The 19,734-nt window shown below is 37.3% G+C and overlaps 2 protein-coding genes across 5 annotated transcripts in view; one reads left to right on the forward strand and one right to left on the reverse strand.

The window, feature by feature from the left end:
* Positions 1–529: 529 nt before the first annotated feature.
* Positions 530–1,351, reverse strand: LOC145661048 (uncharacterized). Its single transcript, XM_081726486.1, has one exon. It carries the CDS (start codon positions 1,349–1,351, stop codon positions 530–532), a length of 822 nt encoding a protein of 273 aa, XP_081582612.1.
* A 4,334-nt stretch (positions 1,352–5,685) lies between these two features.
* The window catches only part of LOC145695069 (acid phosphatase type 7-like), a 38,709-nt gene continuing 24,660 nt past the window's right edge, over positions 5,686–19,734 (forward strand). The window contains exons 1-5 of one of the 4 annotated variants that reach the window (XM_081771912.1): positions 5,686–5,827; positions 9,013–9,116; positions 10,099–10,293; positions 14,718–14,926; positions 19,294–19,391. In XM_081771912.1, coding sequence (XP_081628038.1) covers positions 9,023–9,116; positions 10,099–10,293; positions 14,718–14,926; positions 19,294–19,391 — 596 coding nt within the window. In that variant the 5' untranslated portion in view covers positions 5,686–5,827; positions 9,013–9,022. Of the gene's footprint in view, positions 5,828–6,079; positions 6,137–7,523; positions 7,647–9,012; positions 9,117–10,098; positions 10,294–14,717; positions 14,927–19,293; positions 19,392–19,734 lie in introns of those variants that run through there. The other 3 variants (XM_081771911.1, XM_081771913.1, XM_081771915.1) reach the window with 3 other exon arrangements.

A 19,734-nucleotide genomic window follows, 5' to 3' on the forward strand; every position in this document is an offset into this window, starting at 1 on the left:
TCTGTAACATCATTTTGGGATAAACCATAACAAGGGCAGTAATTCCAATCGGGTCAAAAACTTTATGTGCGATCGATAGCATTGTCTTCTTCGTGATAATTTCCAATTCAACGTCTTCCAACCATGCCAAGTTGAAATGCAAAGTATCTGTCTGTTTGTTCCAACAGAGACCAAGAACTAAAGCAGGGATTAGCTGTTCTTCAAACGAATGTTTTAATCCTCTCAGATTAAAGCCTCCTTGTGTCATCACATCTGTAGCTTCCGATACAAACTTCTGCAGCTGGTCTTTATCCCGAACACTTGCCACTATATTATCGACGTAGAAGCTTTTCAGCATTTGTTGGGACCAGTCATTGTCAATATCCAAAACCCTTTTTAAATGGTATTCTATGACGGCCCCTAAAATAAACGGACTACACTTCAGCCCAAAAACAATTCAGGCGTAGCGAAACACCTTCATTTTTCCGTCCTAATCATTCTCCCACCAAAGAAACCATAGATAGTCTCTGTCCTCCGCTTTAACACTGATTTAGAGAAACGCTTTTTCTATATCGGCAGTGACTCCGATTATTTTCTCCCGAAATCTTAAAAGAACACCAAACTCAATCAGGTTTGGACCACACTCGAGACACTGATTCAATGAAAGATAGGTCGGTAATCTGGAGGATGCATCAAATACGGGGCGGATGCGGGTAGTAACACTAGTGTCTTTTACTACAGGTCTATGAGGAAGATAATGCCCACAAGTACTGGAATCATCTGTTGAAACTTCTTCAGTGATTCCACTTGCCTGCCATTGAAACAGAACCTTTTCATAGTCCTCATACAGAGCTTCTCTCTTCAGTTTGCGCGTGGTGCTCTTCAATCGTTTTTCAGCCTCCTTGAAATCCGTTGGAAGCGGCAGATGCCCATCGCACCATGGTAAAGAAACTTCATATCGTCCGCATACTGTAAATTTTACAGAATCGAGAAAACACTGTTTAACGGAAAGCTCGTGTTCTGCTTTTGATTTCTTCTCGACAGGGTCCGTGATACCTATTGAATCTAATTTCCAAAGGTCGGACAAGTTTCCCTCCTTTCCAAATAACGAGGTTACCATCAAAGCTACATTCAAATCAGCTGTTTCCTCTCGAGGCACTTTTCCCATAAATGTCCAACCCAAATATGTCTCGATAGCTACAAGACCGCACGCCAACTCCACTCGCTGACCCGTCAATAACTTTCCTGCCACATCAGCCCTAATAAGAACGGAAATAGGTTCATTTGTTTTACCGAATCTGACAAAACGATCTTCTTCTCTTTTAATTCTGTCACCCAAGAGCCATTTCCGACCGGAGCAACATCCCCACATATGACAGTCTGATCCAAAACGTCAAAATTACATGTAAATGTCTTACTGAGATTACCCAGACATATCTTGTAGCACTTATGATTTTGACGCTCTGTGTTTAAGCCCCCGAACAGAGCATGAACAACTGTCTCTTCTTTATGCGAAGTGTACCCCATCTGTTCTACTACACCATTTAAAATGTACGACTTCTGTGATCCGGTATCAACCAAAACACGCACGCATGTTTCACGTTGATCAGACAGAAGTTTTACTCTTAATGTCTGGAGAAACACTTTCGGATTCTGAGAAAAATTCGTCATTGCAACATCACGATTGCCTGTCGTGTCAGATATCTCACTTGATGTTTTTATTTCCGCACACATTAAAGTTACATGTTTCTTCCCACAAACAACACATATCAAATTAGGCTTGCACTTTTTCGATATATGGCCTGGTTTCATACACAGGTAACAGTACCCCTTTTCTTTCAACACTATCAATGGTCTAACCTACTCATTTTCTGAGCACTGAAACAATCAGAACTGCTGTGTGATTTCTCACAAAAAACGCACTTATTAATTATGTCTACAATTTTCTGGGTAGCCACTAACCCCGCAGCTTTTGGCACTTGATCCTTTCCCCACTGTTTGTTTGAAAACTTAACTTTCCGAGATTGATTTTCGCAGTTTTCAAACCGAAACCAGCCATAGCAAGATTGATTCTCTCTTCACTTTCAACTTCCGACTTTAGACATTTCATTAGATTGGAAAGTCTTTCTTTCGCATCGCCAACTTTCGTCACATTCAAGTTAACACTACGATTCCACGCCTTCAAAAATTCCTCAGGAAAACATGATTCTACAAGAGGGAATAACATAGAAGCACACTTGTCTGTGGTAACACCTAACGTTTCTAAAGCACGTAAGTAGCACTCAAGTTTATCATATAACGTAGACAACGTCACTACTCCTTTGGATTGGTGAGTAGAAATAACTAGTTTCAACACTTCTCTTACATAGACTTCTACTTGAAGTTCATCTCTACCAAACTTGTTTTTTAAGCTTTCTACTACTTTGGGATAGTTTTCTGCACTGGGGGGGGGGAGGGATATTTCAACAACTTCTCTAGCCCGGGAACCTTCAACAGTTGCTTGAATCAAATACTGAAACTTGTCCTCGGGTGCTATATCTTCATCCTGGTCAATTTTTTAAAACTGGCTCCAAAAATTTAACCAATCTTTTATTTATTTCACCACTAAACTTCCGCAGTTCTAATTTCGGTAACTTAAACTTCTTTACACTTGCACTGCATAGACTTTCCTCTTTATCCGCACTGTTTAAAATGTTACCGAATGACGTGATGGAGTCTGCTTCGGTAATTTTCTACCTCCTCTACTCCTTTGTCCAAATCAGCATGCTCTTCGTCCAGTGAAAGATACATTATTTTGGAGTTTAGCTCATCAGTTCTGTTGCTCTCTCTTCCAGTAACTCGAAACACACGCGCACCTCCTGCTTATCTGGATCACCGTCTATTAATTGTTTCAGTTTATTTTCTGTTTTAGTAAAAGCAGTTCTAGCTGCTTTTCTCTGCTTTTGCAAACGTTCCATGCTGTGTACAGTATTTACTTCACTCACGTAAACAGAAACTTCAAAAACATTATGCAAGTCTTGTCATGGTCGCCACAGAAATGTCTACACATCTCTTCTTCCAACTGTACAATTTATTTTTAATCTCAAAATACACAAAACTTTCAAGGGATCAACAAAACAAGCAATTTCCTTCTTTCTCTCTATACACCTTCACCGTCAGGGTATCAGTGGTGCCAGGGCCTCCTCAACGCCCATTACTAAGACCTTTCCTCCCGTCAACAGAAAAAAATCACTTAACAGCTATATTACTTACCTCTGTACTCCAAGTAGTGACGATTCTGTGATGTTGCAACGGAGAACTGAAAAAAATACTTCAGACTGGGAAAAACACTCTTTATCTAATAGACGCCGCCATAATCCGCAAGTTACAAATTCCATATGAAGGTGGCAGCTGCATCCATAGGTCGCTCTTTTATGACAGCAGCAACAGCTCATTATGCTAATTAATGAAGGAGTTATATGCAGTTCGTCAACCAGCCCCTGCTGCCAACCAGCCCCGGTCTTCCCTATACGTTAGAAGTTTCTAAATGACATGGAGAATTGTAACGAAACTTCGTATAGGGACAATTTGCAAAACAATAAATGAAACGTGTTTTAATTTGTGTTGAAAAACAGTGTTGGGACCTAGGCCCCCTCCGAAAAAGAAAGTAAATATTACCGTAATAGCGCAGGAAGGAGGAGCATAGGCGGCACCACAGTGGGTGCAGTGGGTGCAGCTGCACCCACATTAACTTTGATTTTCAGATTTCCTACAACAATCCTTTCTATTTTGTATACTTCTTGTTTCCTGTGTTTGGATATATTTGAGTCATTTCTTAAGTCTCTCATAAGTTACTTGCTATCATGCCGTGTTTTTTTTGTTTGTTTGTTTGTTTTTTTGTTTTTCTTTTTTAAAGCCAAACTTAGGGATTATTTTTGAGATCTTAAGGCTCAATAGTGTAGAGCGTTCTGGCAAAAATGTTAGAATGTGTTCTCCCATCCTTGTCTGCACCCACATTACCAAAATCCTGCGCCGCCTATGAGGAGGACCGAAGTAAATGAAATTGTGTGTAGATATTAGATATGTAATATAAAGCCTTTCGTGTTTTTCAAGTGTTTTTATCCGATTTGCTTAAAATTTCGCATATCAGCAGTAAACAGGAAATAAATCGACACGTGCTTTTGTTTATGTGGAAAAAGGGTTAAAGGCACCTCCTGAAATACTATAAAATACGCTATACTGTTTACCATTACTATTAATCTGCCAAATTTGAAGGAATCGGATGGAGCCACTTGTGAAACACGAAAAGCATTATTTTACATATCCAATATTTACATACTATTTCATTCGCTTCGGTCCGCTCCTTCCGCCACCCAACGCCTCGGTCCATCCAACAGTTTTTGTATTTTCAGGAAAATACGAAACACGTATTACCTCATTTTATGTCTACAATATCTGTGCATAATTTCGTTCACTTCGATTCACTTCTTCTGGCCTTTCGAGCGTCAATTTGGATGGGGCTTTTTGCCCCTTAAAACGTTTTTTTCCGCAGAAAAAGAAAACTCATGTTGGTTTATTTTTTTGTATTTTCCCTACACAATGTTTCGTTGCAATTCTTCATGTCCTTTACACAATCTGACGTACTGTTATAAGCACTTTTGATATTTCGTGATCAAAGGTTTAGAGGGGTCCGTGCCCCACCCAGCGGTTTTTTCCATTAACATATGAAACCCGTATTCCCTCATTTTATGTCTAAAATATCTGTGCACAATTTCATTCACTTTGGTCCATTTCTTATTGCCTTGGGATAATGATTTCTGGTGAGTCCACCGTAAACACCGTAAACATTCGCGAAGACAACTCAAGAACAGGTTTTCTCTTCTAAAAACAATAAGACGAAACCGGGGAGAAGGCCGTGGAAAGAGCTAGAAACCACCTGCTGCTCGAAAACTCTTTCATCTGAGTCATTTTTATGGACCGTATGTACTCCCGAAGTTAAAAGCAGCCAGACTTTTCAGTGTACCAAAATTCTGTACACTTACGACAGGTTCCATACACTAACACACTGACAGCTGCTAACAAGACTACCGTATGAAATTTTATGGTTACGACGGAAAAATACGCTAGTGTGTGGGGTGCATTACTCATTTTTTTTTCAAGATAAACTGGTTCTTGATCAGGAGCGTCATTTAGGGGGCAGAGGGGGCAATCATCCCCGCAAGAGTTTGAGAAATACATATACTTTAATCCATTGTCTACTAATATAATAGTACAGAACTTGAAAGTCTTTTGTCGGTGGTGCTCTTGCACCCCTCAAGAGAAGTCTGAATAGACGCCACTGTTCTTGATCTTAAAGAGTTATATTGTGTTGAACTGCGTTATGGTGAGAGAGTAATGTGTTACAATTGTTTGTTGAATAGGAAGTAGTTTCAACATCTACTATAACTTTATCTATACAAGTTTCAGAGCGCTGTGTCATACGCGCTGGAATGTGTATTGTGTGATGTAGGCCGAAGGATTACAAAAGACTTGATAATATTTTTAACTACAGGATAAAAAGACAAAGAAACATATTCAGCATTACAGATAATATAATAGTGGTAACTGTAAGTATATTTGTTCAAAACTTTTTTTTTTTTTTTTTTTTTTTTATGTATCTGATCTAAAATATGCATCTTTCTTAGCAGTAGCGCTATCCTGACAATACTTTCTGGTAAAATTCTGGCGGTGTTGTTCAAGAGTTTGGCGGAATTTGAGGTCTCCTTGCAACACTGTTCCAAACAATGAGAGTGGGAAAATCATGATCAGCTGAGTTTGTTTTTGTAGTCGTCAGGAGAGGAACGTTCTGCGCACAAATTTGTTTTAAAAGGTGGTATAAAATAAAAAAAAAATGCAGGAAAGATATTCGACGAAATAATATTAGGAATATATCGCTCTATTTTATTGTTAGTTTGAGTGTTTTAGAATTAGTGCAGATTAAAGCCGTGCTTGTACAGAGAATTTGCGTGTTGGTAATGATTCTTTGAAGACATTTTCTGTAAGGAAGCATGCGGAAAGTATGAGGATATACCTGTGGGCGTGTAAATACGGAATATAGGGGCCGCTTTATGAAATTATTTCACATTAATTATTTTCGATGATCTTTACAATATCCGATCTAGTTGGTATCCATACGTAGGTACTACAGATTATATTTGATTAATTTTTAACAAAATTGATGCAAATTTTACTAAGCCTAAACTAACCCGATCCTATTCTACCCAAGTTATCCCTACTCTGGTTTACTCTACAATACCCTTTTAAAGCGTGCCCACTTCCTGATACGCAGCTGGACCCAGTATTGTAAATTTTACCCATTACTTTTTTTTTTTAAAAAAAAAAAGGCCTTAATGTGTTCTACAATGTTATTTTTTTCGTGCATGTGTAAATAACAACGGTCAATGTTCCGTTAAGGGGTCCAGTGTCTTTGACACCACTTCTTTCTATTGATTTTCCTTTGATTACATAATGCAGGGGTGCCCACAAGGGGGGGCTATGACGCAAACTGCGTCATTGAAATATTGGGGGGGGGGTAAAAATCTATATAAATATGTTTGAGAGGGTGTAAAAATAAATCGAAAAGATTTTTTTTTTCATGGAAGAACACCTACGGATAGGCAATTGAGGGGGGGTGCGTCATGGACACGAAGGGGGTGGGCACCACTGCATAATGTAACGTTATATTAGGTTAGCTTAGGTCAGGTTATGTTAGGTTAGCTTGAGAGGGTCCAATGTAGTTCTGGACCCCCTTAACGGAACATGGACTATAACAACTTACAGATTGATAATATGCCTGCAATCTGATATGCTGTGAAAGCGTTTGTTTATGCAGAAAAAGTAACATTCCATTAATCTCCGCCAGGTTTGCAGCACGGCAAAATGTGCAAAAACAAACCAGCTTGTGCTAGGTTGCCACTAAAAACCACGAGTGGATCAATTCACTGCAATAGAGCCCCATAGGAGCGATACCTTATTATATGAATTAGTCACCACTACACAGATATTCACCGTTTCTTCATGTTAGAAGTACTACTTTAACAAATATCTGATAGACATTTTTATTATAATCAATCATGTATATATGTATATTTCTGTTGCTAGTATTCTGAATACGTATATTATATGCGTTGATAGTGGCAAGGTTCTAGATCACAGGTCCCCTTTCTCATTTAGATGTAAGACAGAAAACAACGTGCCCTGCGAAGCTCTAACCGGCTTTCTCTCGGTGCAGTGTGGAATCATTATAGGTGCAGTGTGGAATTCTATCAAAACTACGTAAAAAGCTGCTGTTCACCATAAACATGCACTAACCTTTGTTAGAGGTGGTCACGAGAGCGAAAACTGCATCCAGTTTGGTGCAGAACAAGACAAAGCTGGTGACTGCATGGGAGTACGTCTGTACGAAACAAGCGCATTAACGACGGTGGGTATTGCCATGAACTATCATCCACCTTAAACATTCAGCAACTAGTGTTTGGTGGTCGTACGAATAATATATGCCATACCTATTTGGACCTACCTTTATTTCAGAGACTTTTGGAGAATCCCTTGCACAGAGCCTCTTTGTTCCTCGTAAAAAGATACTCGTGCATGTATCCGAAATGTTGAACAGATGTGTACGGCTGCATATAAGAGTACGGTACAGTTACGTGAGTTCTTTTATAATTTTGAAATATGTGTTCCATACATTCTATTAATCAATATAACAAATGGCCGAGCACAAAATTAGTCATACGAAAATGTGAACATACAGTATATAAATTGGAATTAATATCAGTGGATGTCTCATTCTTAAAAATTTGCAAAAAAAAAAAAATACTACCTTACCCCAAAATTTCTTACTTGTACCGACGTCACTTCGAAAAATACTTTACAAAAAGTTTAAAGGGCTCTGTTGAAACTGATGGTAGAAACATATGAAGAATTTTCTGCGTAACATGTATTAAGGCTCTTTGTTGCTCGTAAAAGGATGCTTGTGTATGTATCCGAAATATCGGACAGTTTTTTACTGCTTCTAGGAATACAATTATGTATTTGTTTTCCAATTTTGAATATGTTTACTTTCCTACCGTTTTTGGCACCCTCTTGCTCGGAAATATGCGGTTTAGATCATATGTTTATACTGACATTTTTTTTTTTTTTTGTGATGCGTGGTGTGTGTGCATTAGTTACATTGCACATAAACAGTAGTAGTGTGGAAATATACAGATTAATACCAGATAATATAAACTCATGCTCCTCCTAATTGCGGTACAGATTCAATCAAAGGTCGCAATCAGTTCATTACAATACTAGCGAGAAGCATCAATCAAAAATGTAGCATTACGCGGCAAACTGATGGGGAAAAATAAAGAATAAAAAGTATGAAAACAAATTTTGAATATTCGTAGTTTGAGTAACGTAATGCTACTTTTTGTTTAGGGAGTGTACCAATTTATGTTACTTTTTAGTTAGGTGTGGGTGTCTTCTGAGGATTTAATATGGAATTTTTTCTGTCCTCTTTACTTTGATATCCATAACATATTTATTTATATATACGCGGATATTTCATTTATTTTTGTATGCCTTTTCGAAGTACCTAGTAAGAAATGACGTAAACACGTTCGTAAACATGGTTGTCCAAAAAGTCGAGAGAAGTAGTTATTAAATGCTTGTTCAAAAGTTGAGTGAAGTAGTCCTGGTGAAAAAGATTTCACCCCACAGTAAATCTTAAGTATAAGCGTTTCAGTTTACTTTATAGAGAGCCATGTTTATGCGTTGCTGTGTGCTCTTTTTCTTCTATTTTATATTTCTTTAAATTACCTATTTCTGACTGTTTCACTGGTACTTTGGAATAATTACCGAGCATATAGACTTATCAGTATGTACAATATTAAACAAATGTTCTAATGAATATCAAGTAAATAATAATAAACAAAACTTTTCAAGTGTAACAGTTAAATGATAATACAGGGAATATAAATTCAATTGTGTCTGAATATGTCTATTTACAGACCATATTTTGTTCATTTTCAGGTATACACTGATGGATATTCGCCTTGTAGTTTTCTGGACCATCTATGGTGTTGCTTTTTGCCAAGTTTCATACCAGCCTGAGCAGATACATCTCTCTTATGGAGGCAAGTATTAGATTTGAAGCAAATTGAACATGTCTTTCATTAATTGGAGGGAGACGATCGCCAATTACCTTCTTTATTTTTGTGTTTTCTAGGCAGAGTATGTAGAATATTATCATTAACATTACATTCAGAATGTTGTGTTTTTGGTATAATGATATTATTCTTCGTATTGTTTACAATATATAGAAATATGCATGTAACAGATGCTTAAAGCTTACTTTTGTTATTACTTTTTAGATGAATTGTTAACGAACTCGATTGTGTTAGGATACTGTGCTTGACTCTTGGGAACGAGCCCTGAGCAACCATCCTCTGGCCTGTAGAGCGGTTCTCACAGTGGGGAGCCATGTATACGAAAGGTCAAGATGTGCCTGCGGTAACCTGTGAGTAGAAACGGAAAACTATCGCCGTACCTTTTCCAAAATCATGCAACATAGGGAAAAAGAGAGGAATCACGCCATTAGCTATGGAGGGAATGACATAAGAAAAAATACCTAGAAGGCCATGATTGAAATATACTAACTAAATAATACAAGATGTGGGGGCAAAAAAATTCCATAGAAATAAGAAGTCTGGCTCAGGATAGGAAAGGATAGAAAACATCCCGCGATTATGCCCTTTAGGCAAAGGGAGACGATGATTAAGGCACATTAATTATGATGATGATGCAAGGATTGGTGAAATGAGAAAGTGGGAGGAATCGGGAGCACCCGAGAAAATCTACGGGCACAATGTTGTTCACCACAAACTTTCTTGGCCTGGGATTAAACCAGGGACCCCACGCACCAGAGATAAACGCTCTACCACTGAGCCACCGTCTTCTCCCCTTCCAAACCAATCAAACGATTGCTGACCTGAGAAGACGAATTAAGTTTTATTAAAAATATGATCTTTATAATTCGGTCCAAATATCTGCAAAGTGTATGCGCAATGTTTCGTTGTTTTGGAGAACTAATAATTCGTAAGTATTTATTTATTTCAGATGACCCAACCCAGATGGTAGTGACGTGGAGTACAATAAACGATACAGGTACATCGGTTGTGGAGTTCGGTGTTGAGGAACTCAATCAAGTCACTTACGGCAATCCAATACGTTTTCAAGATGGCGGAGATGAGAAAAGAATCCAATATATTCACAAAGTTAAGTTACATGGATTGCAACCTGGTCAGAAGTACAGTAAGTTTACTTTTTAAATATGTTGGTAAAATGTGTATATTTGCCAATTGTTTCATTTTAATGTACATTACATATAATTTTATATCATAATTTGTCTCGAAAACTTCAGGAAATCAGAGAAGGTAATTTAGCTCTTGGAGTGGCGAACTTTGCATCGATACAGAAGATACATCTTTTCTATCATCCAGAGGGATACATCTTTTCTATACTGAGAGACTATTTGTTTAATGAAAATTTTTTCCTGTCCTAATTCATTTATTAGTTGTTTCTTTGAAATTAATGAGACTTAAAATGGTAGTATGGGAAGAAGTGGAACAGAACTTACGTCACATAAGCATATCTTGCTAGACGTAATCCTTAACCATGTATGAAATCACAAGACACAAAATACCATATATTTCTGAATCCAAGACGACCTCCATTTTTTAACAAAGGATTACGAAAGAATACATCTACTGTGTACAGCACATGCTGGTATATTCTCAAAATTTACTACAAAACTAAACTAAAAATGAAAGCAGATACAGATCCCTCTGACTCTCCGTGACTGGAAAGGTCTGCTGAATCTGCGAATGTTCAAGTCTACAGCGATAGGCAAGCAAGAAGATAAAGTTAAAACTTAATGGGAGATTGTGATGCTGTTCAGTAAAGAAAAACTGCACATTATATATACGAAAACAAGACGGCTCCATATTTTTGGGCACGAAATTGAAGGATGGGGAGTCGTCTTGAATTCAGAAATATACGGTGAAACTAATTATTACTATTGACAATCCGAATTGATTCCTCACAATCAGAATTAGTCATTTATGAGTTATGTTTCACTTTACTGTTTAAATCCTTACCTTCCTTTTAAATATGATTACGTATAGCTTTGAGCTATATTACTGGAAACTTTTAAAAATAATTTGGAAAGAATTGGATTGGTTTGCGTTTAACGTACCATTTCAGCATCAGGGCTATATAAAACAAAACCTACTGTTTAAAGTGGTGTCCAAACCACTATTTGAGTTTTTATCCAAACCAAGTACCCTCTCCGGGAGTCGAACCCATGACTACGCACTTTAGCCACTAAGCAGTGGAGGCATGTCAAATGGAGGGGGAAAAAGAGAGAGAGAGAGAGAGAGTCGTTTTATTCGCTGTATTGTTGTAGACACAGAGGTTTAAATGAACACTAGCAGCTGGCTTATGCGTAAAATTCAAGTAGAGATGGAATGGATAACTGGAAAGTATCTGCATAACAGTTAATCATACAGACAAAGTTTTCCTCGATGGTTGACTTGTTCAGTAGATAGCCGTAAGTTAGCTTCCAATTTTTGTTCTTAGAATATCTGCGTCTGTAGAATACGTGAACAGAAACATCTTTGATTTCTAAGGGTTGTAGAAAGTTCAATGAACAACGTCCGTTGAGAATTCTCCAGACAGTATAGCAATTCGGAAGGTGATTTTGTGGAATTTGGCTGTTGAGTATTTTTGAATTTTTGAGATAGGTTTTCTTATATCTATTGACAATTCAAGGTGAAAAATGGACTTAACAGCATAAGTAGAAAAGAAAAGGAACTAGAATAAGGAAATCTGCTTACTGTAAGAATTGTGACCACAGCAAATGTGTCAGCAGTGATGATGCAGGTGTGTCTGTGGCCGTAATTAATTGCAAACCTGGCCTAAGATTGCACGTTAATGGTTCCAAATAGTTCTTCCAAATTAAAACTGCGAGAAAGATATTCTGGTAAACTACTTAACCTTCGTTTTCCTACATTCTTAGCGCCTCATTTATCCCACTAGTTTTATGATCCTCCACTTATCTACTTCCAATCTGGTAACCCTGCAGTCCAACATACATCCAGGTGGACGCTTCATAGCTATTTATCATTCCTTTTTCTTTTCTGACGATCTTATCCACTCTATACCTCAAGCAGCATGTAGCGAAAGGGTTTATAAATACACTTCTTTTTTAAGTGTAATTGTGTTTTCAGGTAACACCTCTCCCCATAATATTCTACTGATTGCACCGTTGATTTAAATTAGTGAAAACTACTTTTATTTCTTGATGTAATCACCGTCTCCCCTAATGTACATGCAGGAACCCCTGTCGTGATCTTATAATTCTGCTGTCTAAGAGGCCAGTGTGGTGGAGAACGATCTATACTGCAACAGTTGATCTTGAATGATAGTCTGCGCACTCGCCATCGACGCCGGTTTCAAGCCTCGGTCATGATACAGACCCCACATTAAGGTCCTGTCTTCCATAACCACGATGTTGCATAAGGACTAACACACAAAAATACAATACAACTGATGCCATTTATCGCCTGTGCCTGCATTTTATTATCACTAGCTCTTGGATACAAACAGCGTTGAAAGATTTCTTAGTACACGAAATCCGTAATTGGTTGTGTTTCTTGTCATGGTCTCAGCTGAAGTTCTGATCTCAAACGAAAGGTTCATACAAGTGAAAGACCTTGAGGCAAGATTTAAACTGTAACTGGTGTGAAAATAAAGTTTCAATCGAATTCCTGTAAGATGCAACCGTGTAGTAGGCAGTATGCAAACATGTATTGCCTTGGAGAACGAAACACCTTTCAAAAATAGGTCTTTTTTTGAAAAAGCAATATCCACATCTTTGGAAACCTGAAAGCAGTATCCTCTGGTCCAATATATTTTAACAATATATGGTAGTAAATCTGCATGCTTTCAGTTTTGAAACAACACTCTTATTTCGGGAGATATTTTACTACAGCTGACAATTAGATCGAGAAAATACTGTCCTTGCATGTCAAAACTTTTGAACTCGTTGCAGAGTTTCAATCATCGTTGCCAGTTGGTTGCACACATACTACCTAATACTTCTAACACTCGACGTACGTCAACTTTTCGGCACTGTAGTTGTTCATAAATTGTACTAGTTACATCTCACTTTATACTCAATTTTTATTTTAATTAATTTGGCGTATTAAAGTAATTTTCTGTGCATAGAAATAATTTTTATTCAGTAAAGTGCTTTCCCTTTTTTTCCTTTGTTCTCAGTTATTTGTAAGACCATAAAAAATAAATAAATAAAATAATAAAAAAACTATATAGCAGATCGCATGTCTGTTGCTACTCAGTGCTCATATAGTGTTAACCAATGGTAACACACCTGCAGACGTCGCGTAAATAAAAACGCATAGTTTTAACCTTTCAAAAGCATAATTTTATACAAGAGAGCTAAATCTAAAGCTTACTGCACTTTGGTGGGAGGAGTTAGCTAACCTCCAAGCCATTGTGCAGCTTGGTATTAATCAAAAACAACGTGCATGAGCCACGCTCTTCAATTTGCAAAGACCACGTTTTCTTTGCATATCGTTTAGTATTTTTAAGTTATATATCATTTGTGGGCCCAAATCATGTTGTAAGTATGCATTATCTTTAAATCTGCCTTATTAAGTACTTTATGTTAATTGTAATTTATCCAAGTTCGATTCTTACGCACGATTTTCTGATGATAACTGTGCATATGTGTACAAAATTTTTAGGTTGCTTTCTTAACGTGTTTGGTACAAAACCTCTTTAAGATACACTCTATAATTGTTGTCCTTGTACTGAAAAGTTTCTTTTATTTTCCATACCCTTATTTTTCATTGACAGACAAAAAAAAAAAAAAAAAAACTGTCATATCCATATAATCGCTATATCTTTAATTTAGCCTACACCCGAGACATAAAGGTTGTAAAAAAAATCTCTGATACATTTAATTTCTGTAAAATGATTGTGTTCATAGTTCTTACAAAAATATGTGTATGGTCCACAAGCTAGTGATATTTTATCCTCAAATGTCAAGAATCAGCATTCCATGCGCTGTACATCAGAGGAGTCCGATTCATGTTAACATCCGTTGAACAGCTTGCACCATTCAGTTATTTTAATGCACTCAAGAAGAACTCTCTTCATCGTACTTGAAATCTTCTGTAAATTTTACTCAATTTCACACGTTCATTCACAAGAAATTTCATCACAACACACTAATCCACATTTGCACTCACAGACTAACATGTGCCATCATTTTTAACAACTGATACGCATACCTCGTGATTTTATTACACCATGCGGTAATAGTAGACACTGATATCTTACAAGCATAACCAATATGCGTTAGGTTCAGTATGTATGTTCATTACACACAAATTTGTTGTCCTCGTATGAAAGAAAAGTTTGAATAAAATTACTGTAAATTTTAAAATGTTATAGACCCATCATGAAGAAAAAGCCAGAGAAGTTTTGTAATGAGTTGAAAAAGTAATTATTCTTGTCTCTTTGTTATTCTTAGTTTATTATAATTTAATTTGCATAAGAAAGTCGATGTTTGTTTATTTGATTTGGTGATTGAAACTGTAAAAGTAATAATTAATATTCATGAGGTAATTTGTATTTACTTCTTATTGTAGTTTATCATTGTGGAAGTGATTTGGGTTGGTCGGAACTGTTTACATTTACTGCCATGAAAGATGGTGTTAACTGGAGCCCACGACTTGCTATCTATGGCGATATGGGAAATGTCAATGCCCAGTCACTGCCTAGGCTGCAAGAAGAAACACAAAATGGCAAATATGATGCAATTCTTCATGTTGGCGATTTTGCCTATGATATGGATACGGTAATTTATTTATTTTCGTGTTTCTGTTTCTACGTTTTATGTTTGAGTACTTACTTCAAATTCAGGTTTATATTTCATTTACCAACTATAATACATTTCGGATCGATTTTCTGAAATACACTGTTTGATTTTCGAAGATGGCAAGTATTAACCCACACTAAAGGCGAGAACACTATCTAGCTACTTAATAAAACAATAGAACACGTAGTCATAATAATGCCTAATTATTTCATAAATACTGTCAAGAGGTTTGGACAGAGGAAACACAGACAGTGCTGACGAAATATTAATATTCTTTCGGAAGACAGCATGGAAGTGTGGAGCATGAAGACATCTACCAGCTTTGAAAATGTCCACCTTGATCCTGGATGCGGGCCTGGAGTCTGCCGGCGGCCACTCGTTAATGGAATTACGAGCAGTGGGGATGTCGAAGAGTCGAACTGCCTTGACCAGAGCGCGCTTCGGGAGTCTGTATTAAGGTACCTCTTCTTCGAGGCCATTGATTAAAATATTGACCACAGTTTATAGTCGAGCGGGTTCAGGTCCGGGCTGCTAAATGATCAGTGTGATGTGAAGATGAAGTCTGGTTGTCCTGTTAGAAGGTCCACTATTGGTTGGGGAACATGGTGGTACTCATTGGTTTCATAGTGGCTCCAGCACTGTAGTTTGGTAAACGATAACCAGTATATTCACCCCTTGCTCAAAAAAAAAAAAAAAAGCCGTATTGTGCCATTGAAGCTCACACCCCACTACACCATGACTGATGCTTGGTGATGGGACCTTTACATCCTGGAATGTTTAGCAGTTTACAATGATGGTGATACGTACACACTATCACTTGGAGCATTAAAGGACTGCTCAAATGTGAACAGCTTCTCGTCGGGAAAGAAAATTGCCCTGCGATCATTTCCTGCGTAATGCTTGAGGAGACGTGTGGCTTTCACCACGCTCTGCTAACGTATCGCACCAGTCAGAGGATGACCTGTACGTTGTTCGTAGACTCTGAGTCCCAGGTCTTGACTGAGCATTCGTGACATTGTTGTCTCGATATGGGCATCCCTGATTCAGTCCTGACGGAATTTTACCGAATCCTTCAGCTACTGCTTTAACAGCTCGTGGTATCATAGCGCGATCTTTCAGTACGATCATTGACACTTCCCGTTTCATTGTAACTCTGGATGGTCCGATAAATAAATCGTTCACTGATGTGCTGGGGTTTCAGGGTAGGATACCTATTTTGTGTAGCGCCATGACTACAACACGATTCTCGTAAGTGCCTCACCATCGGTACACGTTCCCAGTGCCAGGCATCTCATCGTTGAATGAGCAGCTCAGGGATCCTCTTTGCCCACGATTCCTAGATGGCAGTACTCACTTCTCCACCTTGGTTAAATGGCGGCCAAATTTCTGACAATATTTATGAAACACTCATCTGAAACGTCCGGGTGTAAACCAGCTTTCACATACACACCCAAACAAAATTACGTTGCTCGAAAAACTACATTTTTCGCAAAAATCTCCTTCCTAATAATTGGGGCCATGATGACTCAGTGATAGGGCGCTAATTTCTGGTACGAGGATCCTTGGTTCGATATCTGGTCAAGTGAGTTTGTGATGGATTACATTGTGCCCATGGGCTTTCTCGGGGTTTCCCCTTTTTCTTCTACATTATATTTGTATCAATTATTTTTCCATCGTTCATCTGTTTCCTTAGCCTAAGAAACGTAACAGTTGGATGTAAAGTTAGAATTTTTCTTTTTTTCTTGTTAAAATAATGGTAGTCAATTGATAGATTTTTTCTTAGATGTTCTTGCTTTACAACTAGAGTAGTCTCCCTGTTACCAGTATCTAGACCTGAAGTAAATGAACGTCGACAGATTATTCATTTGTGCAGTAAAAGTCTAAATAGTTCCACACCACTTTTGCTCTCAATTGTGTATATTCAACTACTGCTACCGCTTGTTAAACAGTAAAAACTAAAATCTTACGGTTGATGATTGTTTAGTAAAAATATTTAATGGGCGTTGAAGGATATCAGGTATTGAGTTACTCATAATTTTCTTATATTAAAAAAATATCGAAACTGTTTTTACCCTTATTCCACGTAGACCAATTATTTGATGCACAACTACACTAAATGATTCCATAGTACTTTTCCTGCACTGTATATTTGTAATTGTTGTCCATTTTGAGGAATACTAAAAACTATTACTTTGAGGTAGATGTTTGTTTTGACAGATTTTCAGTGCGGTTTGGGAAAAAGCACATTGATGATGCCGAGAATTTATCGCTGAATGTATTTGCGAACTGGTTTTTACTCGAATGTTTCAGGTGAATGCTAGACTATCCAACTACGAGTTTTTATTTAAGTAAGTATCGTTTTGAAATTCGGCCGGTGCATCCCGCCCATGCGCACCGTGTACATATATATGTTTGCAAGCCACAGACGCCAGCCGTTGCGCAAATAATCGACCGTGTTCACGTTTGTTTGTGAGTAAAATGCCTTTGCCGCTTGAGAATCGCGACGATTGTGAAATACGCGCTGTGATTTTTTTTTAATGCTAAAAGTGTGAAAGCGATTGAGATTCATTGCCAGATTAGTGAAGTATATGCAGAAAACATTGTGACCGATGGAATGGTACGGAAATCGGTTAGAGCTTTTAAAGATGTCCTCGCGAATGTTCATGATTAGGAACGAAGTGGGCGAACTTCTATCATCACTGAAGACTTGGTGCAGAAAGTTGATGGAAAAGTGAAAGAGAACAGACACTTTACGATTTCGTCGTTATGTATTATTGCTCATAACGTTTCCTCCATACATTTCACTAATCTGGCGATAAATTTCAGCCGCTTTCACGTTTTTAGCACTTGAAAAGAAATCACAGCGCGTATTTCACAATCGGCGGGATTCTCAATTGGCGAGACATTTTAACTGCTCACAAATAAATGTAAACACGGCCAAATGTTTCCGTAATGGCGTCTGTGGCTTGCCAACATAGGTACAGAGCGCGCATGCGCAGGATGCCAAGTGCAGTGCTGCAGCGGCCGAACTTCAAAACGGTGTTTACTTAAATAACACGCCAGGTACACTCAAATTCTGTTTAAGTTGATATCAAAACGGAAGCTGTGGTCATAGTCGGTAGTCAACGAATGCAGCGCTACACTACCACAATGATTGTCAATCTCGAAGCGAGATTCAATCTTACATTATCACCAAAAAGACTTGTCTTCTATTTGGTACTATTGTGCGCGGTAGGCGAATCGATGTTTGACGTTGAGAAACCTTTCATGTCAACCAACGCGCTTATTACAACATTAAACCCTAGGTCTACTTTTGATATAGCCTCTGTACTGAAACAAACGCTAAAATCCAATTCAACTAACCTGCCAATAATAATAATGTTTTGTTTTGTTTTGTTTTCTGGTGGTACGCACTACCGGCACCTCTTTTCTGAACTTTTTTTTTTTTTTTAATTTCGATTTCTCTAACAATTTTTATTTTTGTTTTTATGAAATGATTTTTCAATTTAAATCGATCTGAAGATTGGAACAACAGTATATTCTGTTCATTTAAAACATAATACGATCGATAGATGACAGTATTTGCTAATTTCTCCCATTTCTTTAGATTTTGATTCTTTCCTCAGAAGGCAGTCGGAACGCATAGAATAGCATATTGGCACCTTATTTAAAAAAAAAAATTAAAAAAAAAAAACTAATAATAATGCAGTTAATACTTTCTGAAACTGATTGACTCAGTCGTGTAAGTATAACCAACAATAATGACATCTTTCTCAAGTAAAGAAATATATATATATATATAACTTATGAAATCGACTCATCCTCATTTTAGTTTTACTTCTTTATTTGGAAATCATTTGTAAATTATAGATACTCCTCTAGCCGACAGTATTTATTGAAAATTTTGGGTTATCAACTTAAAAAAGTTTCAATGTATGTCAGATACACAAAGTCAATAAATCTAAAAATAGCATATATTAGCCTACATTACTTCCAAACAAATATGCTATTCTTTAGAAAGATAGATCCAAGATCCAACATCCAACATTAGGGATGTGTATAACTAAGATAACACATTAAGAGTAAACTGCCGGCCACTCAGGAACAAAGTATGAGGTAACGGCAAAGCAAATAGTACATAGAAAAATCGGTCGAATTTTCGTTTGTTTGCTGTCGTAATCCTTTTTTTGGAATACTAAATATGAACACTTTCAGAATATTATTCAATATCTAGAACTAGAATTATAAATACATCTAGAGAATGACAAGCTGCAAATAAAATAGGTTATTTTTTATACTTCCTTTTTTGTTGATAGTACTCTTGTAAATTTTGAATTCATTTTCAGGATAATGCTCGCGTTGGCGATGAATTTATGAGACAAATAGAAAGTATAGCAGCCTATGTTCCGTATATGACGTGTCCAGGCAACCATGAGCAAATGTAGTAAGTTGCATTGTTTCTTTTTCTTTTATATATATAATGAACATTTTATTTAAGGGGTAGCGCATTACATAAAATCATAGAAATGTGGTGCGAACGAAAAATTTGATACTCTTCCCCCGCTAGTGTGGTGGCTGGCATGCGCGCCTTTGGTGTATCGGGTTCGATTTCTGATAGGAGCATTTTAAAATTTGAACACATTACGGTGGTTCTGATTCGACTTTAAACTGTAGGTCTATTTTTTTCTTCGATAAAAAAAAACTATTGTTGTCTTTCCTTCATAACAGAACTATTCTCTTTGCTTACACATGAAGCTATAGATTAAGATAAATGTCCCCTCGAAAAC

This window comes from Thermobia domestica, chromosome 9 (genome assembly GCF_964235325.1).
Source record: "Thermobia domestica chromosome 9, izTheDome1.hap1.1, whole genome shotgun sequence".
Classification (NCBI taxonomy): domain Eukaryota; kingdom Metazoa; phylum Arthropoda; class Insecta; order Zygentoma; family Lepismatidae; genus Thermobia; species Thermobia domestica.

What these genes read in the sequence shown, in the direction of transcription:
- LOC145661048 (XM_081726486.1), bottom strand. Translation starts at nt 1,351, where the DNA reads ATGTGGGGATGTTGCTCCGGTCGGAAATGGCTCTTGGGTGACAGAATT.